The 6,434-nt window shown below is 34.6% G+C and overlaps 1 protein-coding gene across 1 annotated transcript in view; it reads right to left on the reverse strand.

Moving 5' to 3' along the window:
• LOC107697847 (protein phosphatase 1 regulatory subunit 14C-like) overlaps window positions 1-5,831 on the reverse strand; it is a 19,454-nt gene extending 13,623 nt beyond the window's left edge. Inside the window, exon 1 of the mRNA XM_016498695.1 lies at window positions 5,481-5,831. Coding sequence (XP_016354181.1) covers window positions 5,481-5,708 — 228 coding nt within the window. The 5' untranslated portion in view covers window positions 5,709-5,831. The remainder of the gene's footprint in view (window positions 1-5,480) is intronic.
• Between the last annotated feature and the right edge of the window lie 603 nt (window positions 5,832-6,434).

Genomic DNA, 6,434 nt, shown 5'->3' on the forward strand with positions numbered 1-6,434 from the left:
ACGAACAGCTTGTAACACTCCAAAGAGAAAGGAAAACTTGAAATCGCATCATATGACCCCTTTAAAAATCAGCCATAAAAATGGAAAATGCATGTTTATTGACTGCAAATCGGAATATTTAGGATTAGTGTTTAGTACAGCAGTGTTACTGAATTAGCTTTCACATCCTATCACAGCACTATTCATCCATGATCACACAGCACACATGGAAACTGCTGCACGCTGCCCAAAATAGACAGAATCGTCAGCAGAAAACAGCTTGGGCAGCAGTTTGTGACCGTCATTGGTGTGAGGACTCCATCATTAGCTCGCACGTAACCACCTCATATGCACGTTCAATACGCTAATAAACTAAAGATTTACTTGTTTTACTAAGACAAAGGACATCAGAGCTCTGGCACACATATACATGCAAATAGCAACAAGAAGCAGCCTACATTTATTCTTCGTAAGCCTTGTAAGCAGCTGAAAAAGCAGAGATCATGCTGTGAAAATGGACACAAACACACACACACACACACACATATCTTAATGTTTCTCAGAGGATTGTTAGTGTGTGCATGAGAGGACATGCTGTTTAACTCAAGGCAAAAATTGATTCATTTCCCAGTCCACTATCTCTGTATAGGCTACTTTTATATTAAATTGCCTGTTTTTCCTTTGTTTTATCGTCCGCTAAACAAATTCTATTCTAATTCGATTAAATTCGTCCATCCTCTGCCTTTCCATTACTTTCCTCTCATCTTCTGTTCTAATTTCTGCTCTAATTCCTTTCCCCAATCCTCGTCTCCCAGAAGTCACAGAAATTAACCTCTGAATATCCTGATAACGTTGCACCATATTTTTCTCGCTTTCGCTCTGTTGGATACACTTTCTGGATATATGACAGCCAAGTTCATCTAATCCACGCTGTGCTGTCACTCATTCTGATCGACTGATGTCAAAGCTCAGCTCTGTGATGTCAAGAGATGTTATAAAGCGAGCCAGTTTAAGCCCATCACAGGCTCAAATGATTGGCCAATGCATTGCATGCGCTGTAAATACTTAATATTTGTACTCAAGGGGACGATAGAGCAACCTTCAAATGGTGGCACAATTAAACCAAATTGTATCGTTCAGGTTTTCATTCTTATATTTTCTGTTTTCATTTTAATGTTAGTTAATATTTTACTCATTTTGTTGTGTGTTCTTTTCATTTTTATTAGTGTTTGTTTGTTTGTTTGTTTTTTGAACAACGATAGAGTTTTATGAATATTTTGAAATAGTTTTCATTTTTATTTTTTCTGTTTTCATTTAGATTTTAGTAAAAGTGTTAGTACTTTTGTGTGTTCTTGTCATTTTTATTGGTATTTGCTTTTTAAGTGTCTATATTATTAAATGTCTATATTAATAACTTTTTTATTTCAGTTTTAATTTTAGTTATTTTAGTCATTTTAAACAATACAATGTCATGGGTTTTCCATTTTTTTTCCATTATAGTGTCATTTTAATTTACAGTATTTATAGTGTAATTTTTATTAAAAGTATTATAAAACTGAGTCATAATATCTAAATAGAATATTTATTTAAATTGCCTAGAATTTTATTATTAAGTATTGAAGTCAGAGTTGAAATAATAAGTAACTAACTCTTTTTTTTTTTTACTTGAAATAAACATTTAATGAAATAAATTCAAAGGCAACTCATTTTTGCTTAGTTTAACTTGAAGTAGGCTACTAAAACTAAATCAACTAAAAACTCATCTAAACCCAAATTGACATCTGGGAATGCAACAATGCATACAACCAAGCCTGCATTTCTAGAAGCACTTGCACAGCTTTTGGAAAGCATATGCATTCATGTACTAGAGATTAAGTTTCGGGCCTCAGGGTTTAGTTAGAAAGAGTTAAATTCTGTCAAACTTCTCTAGAGACAGAAAACCTTCACTGTCAGCAAGTAATCCTACGCTGACCTACTCTTCATTAAGTAGATCTGCCTAAATTCTCAACACCTTACACTAACCCTACCGGCCATACCCTCTTAAGACCCGAGAAAATATTTTTTGGAAAAAAATAGTTTTTTCATGTCTTTACATTGTTTAGAGAATAAAAATGTTTAAAAAAAATGATTTTTCATTCATAAGTTATGCTATGTCCTCGGTAAAGGACATCGGGACTCAATAAAAAAAAAATAAAAAAAAAAGACATGAATGAACATGCATAGGCAAAAACAATAGATTTTTTAAATCCCCAATACATTTTTAGTTTTCAGGATTTTTTTTTTTACCAAACTTTGGAAATACACCAAAATATAATGTCCTCATATGAGGTCACAGGTCTCAGGAGGATACTGCAAAATGGGGATGCTGTTAGTGAGCTGCACGCAAATCCCATCAGCAACTGTCTGTTTACATGCTAACCTGCTAAACACTTTCCCTTAACTCATTTAACAGTGTGAGAGACATATTTAAGTAATAACGAACAAACAAACATTCAACGTGTGAATATGAACAAGGTTTTGATCATTTTTGCTCAGCCAATGAAAAGAAATGCTAATGAGATTGCAAAATTTCAGCTGCTGAACTGGATGCTTCAGCTGTGATAATAATGAATGTTTCTTGAGCAGCAAATCAGCATATTAGAATGATTTCTGAAGGATCATGTGACACTGAAGACTGGAGTAATGATGCTGAAAATTCAGCTTTGCATCACAGGAATAAATTACATTTTAACATATATTACAACAGAAAACAGTTATTTTAAATTGTAATAATATTTCACAATATTACTGTTTTTACTGTATTTTATGATCAAATGAATGCAGCCTTGGTGAGGATAAGAGACTTCTTTGAAAAACATTAAAAAGTGCAGCCATATTCCAATTCAGAATCCTGTTGTTTACATGATTGTAACCTGCTGTTAATGGGCGCCCAGACATTGAGCTGTGAACGGTTATTGACTATGTGTGACTTCCTCTTCTTGTTTCTATCGTAAATGTGACGGGTCATTAAAATACACCTGAGTAAACACCTCTTCATGAGCTCACATGTTTAATCTGATTGAGCTTGTAAACAGCATCCTATTTAATGTTTTGATTATCACCACAAATAAAAAGCATTTCATTTGCCACGTATGCAAAAAGTGAATATAACACAGATGCACACGCCAATGCATAACATCCTGAGGATGCAACCGTGGAGACCAACAACATCCTCCTCTAACATGCTCTATTTTCAACATATGACTGCCAGGGAACTTTTGCCATCAGAAATCCGACTAAACACCCAGAAGATGCTGCTGGGATTGTGTGTAAAGTCCAGTGAGACCATGTTAAAGGTTAATTTACCATATGCTCATGTCTGCTTAGACTGAAGAAGAACAATATGGCATTTAACCTTACAATCACTACCCTAAAACATCCTATTCTCAGACTTAATGCATTTCATGAAATAAAACATATGTGACTCTGGAGCACAAAACCAGTCTTAAGTCGCTTGGGTATATTTGTAGCAATAGCCAAAAATACATTGTATGGGTCAAAATTATAAATTTTTATTTTATGCCAAAAATCATTAGGACATTAAGTAAAGATCATGTTACATGAAGATATTTAGTACATTTTCTACCGTAAATATATCAAAACTTACTCTTTAATTAGTAATATGCATTGCTAAGAACTTAATTTGGATAACCTTAAAGGTGATTTTCTCAATATTTAGATTTTTTTGCACACTCAAGATTCCAGATTTTCAAATAGGTGTATCTCGGCCAAATATTGTCCGAGATACAAACCATACATCAATGGAAAGCTTATTTATTCAGCTTTCAGATGATGTATAAATCTCAATTTCAGGAAATTGACCCTTATGGTTTTGTGGTCCAGGGTCACATATACTAAACCTAATAAATACAGAAATTTACCTATTTATTAAAAAAAAAAAAATCACTACTATAATAAGTATTTGCAATTGTTTTTCTATCTGACAGTATTCTTCCATATTGAGAAAAACACAATTTTTGTAACAAAATGGAAGATAGACAGGTTAATATCTCTGAACAAGTTAAACAGATCAATTATTTAACTAGAATTATTAAAATTGAATTATTACATAATAATTTTTTATAAAGAATATGCATATTATAAATCTATACTGTTTCTAAAAGATAGATTCACACAATAGGTCCAAAATGTAAATTATTATCAAATACAGTAAAAAAGTACTTGCCTGTACTATACAAGGCTTTGAGTACAATTCAAATGGAAATGAATAGAATTATATTATTCATTATATAATATAAATTTGCTATTTAATAATAATTATTATTTATATTGTTTGATTCAAAACAAAATATAATCAGAATTACAACAAAATATTTTATTTTATTTTTATTTACAACAAAATATTTTTAGGAATATTAATTTGACAAAGTTTTAATAAAAAAGACATCTATATAAAACAATATATCCTCAATAACCTAAAATAATTAAATAAAATTATATGATCAATAATTAGCTTAATTAAATCACAGAGCACTTTTATGGATTGCTGGTTTGGGTTCAGTCTTACACAGCCTTAATTTTTATAAAGACATTTTTATATTTATTTATTAAGAAAATATAGGCTATATTTATAGTATATATATTTATAAAAATATATATTACTATACATTATACATATTTATGAAGAATAAGACAGGTTTGTTCCCTGTTTTGTTCCAGGACTCAGGCATTTGTGCTCATTTAAATATCAATTTCCTGATTTTTACTCAGACTTTGGAAAGCCCACAGAATCCTTTTAACCGGGTCAACATTATTCTGCATCACAAGTCAAACTAGCCGTTTTCTCTCTTTCTTGTCTCTCTGGGGCCAACACAGCATCAGCAGAAAAAAAGCAAGCTGCTGCAGAACAGAAACACTGAGAGATACAGATAGAGAAAGAACAAAAGAGACCAGCACACTGTACAGAGCAATAAGACAGAAGAATGACGTTTGGTCGTCTTCAAATGAGGACTGATGCCAAAAGATGCCACATTTTAAAGATGCCTATAGCTGTAGTGTCATGCATTACATCGCAGGCAAATGTAGGTCACACAAAGAAGGCCACAATTCATCAACCTATAAACCCGAGGGAATGGTGTAGCTTTGAGGTTAAAAATCTGGGTTTGAGACCTTTAGAACCCCACATGAGCTGATTTATATACTACTGTGTCACCATTATGCCCTTGGTCAAGACACTTAACCTCAAGCTACTCCAAAAAGACAGTGAAAAATGAACTGCAAATAAAGCTGAAAACGACCGTTTATTTTGCCTGGCTGATAAGTGGCATGCTGTCAGATGTTATGCATCTATACTGTTGTTTCTAAAAGATAGCATTCATAAAAAAAAAAACGCAATGTAAATTATTAAATACAAAATATAGTACTTGTCTGTACTGTATGATGCCTTGCATAAATGATAATTAAAGCTCTTTTATGGAGTTCCGGTTCGGGTCCAGTCTTACCTCGCAGTCGTAAAGTTCGCTCAGCTGTTCAATGATCCATTCCTCCAGTATCAGTCTCTTCCGCAGCTCTTTTCTGTCGTACTTCACCGTCACTTTGCCCTGCTTTTTCTGCACCGGGTCATCCCGCTGCATCGGTCCGGAACCGGCGCAGCCCACGCCGGGCTGAAAGAACACCCTGCCCGCGGCCGGGGGCAGCTGTGCGGTGGTCTCGGCGCTGGCGGTGGACATTGCGGCGGTGATGGCGGTGGTGATGACGGTGGTGGTGTCTGAGGGGGGTATGCAGGGACACAGTTTCTCACACCTGCTATTTAAAGCGCAGCGCGAGCATTTAAAGGACGCCCGGCGCGTGGGAGGGGGATGTCAAGCCCGTTAACGCTGTGAGTGCCAGAACGCGCACAGTATTGGTGAAACGTGAAATCCGTCTGCGCTCATTGGACACAACAGAGATCCTGAACAAGCTGTGCCAGTACCATGGTACAGTATGAGATGATAATATCAAGACATTTTGACATTGTACCATGTACCATGGTAACCTATCTATCTATCTATCTGTCTGTCTGTCTGTCTGTCTGTCTGTCTGTCTGTCTGTCTGTCTGCTAGCTGTATCTATCTATCTATCTGTCTATCTGTCTGTCTGTCTGCTAGCTGTATCTATCTATCTATCTATCTATCTATCTATCTATCTATCTATCTATCTACATGTTCAGATCATGAAGGTCCACATGGTACAACACACACTTCATATTTTGTTTGAAGTTGTGGAAGTGTACTGTAAATTGCTGCCACCTTTTGGACATCTCGTAATATTACAAGGAAAACACATACACTATACCATAAAAAAAAATTCATAATGTATAGGTCAAAAACAGTGTGCAGACTACTTAAAAGGCCAGCTTTACAATGAGGGGGCCAGGAATAAAATCTTAAAATAAAATGTGTCCCATAAGGTTATTT

The sequence above is a fragment of the Sinocyclocheilus anshuiensis genome, unplaced genomic scaffold (assembly GCF_001515605.1).
Source record: "Sinocyclocheilus anshuiensis isolate Anshui unplaced genomic scaffold, SAMN03320099.WGS_v1.1 scaffold78, whole genome shotgun sequence".
In the NCBI taxonomy this organism is placed as follows: domain Eukaryota; kingdom Metazoa; phylum Chordata; class Actinopteri; order Cypriniformes; family Cyprinidae; genus Sinocyclocheilus; species Sinocyclocheilus anshuiensis.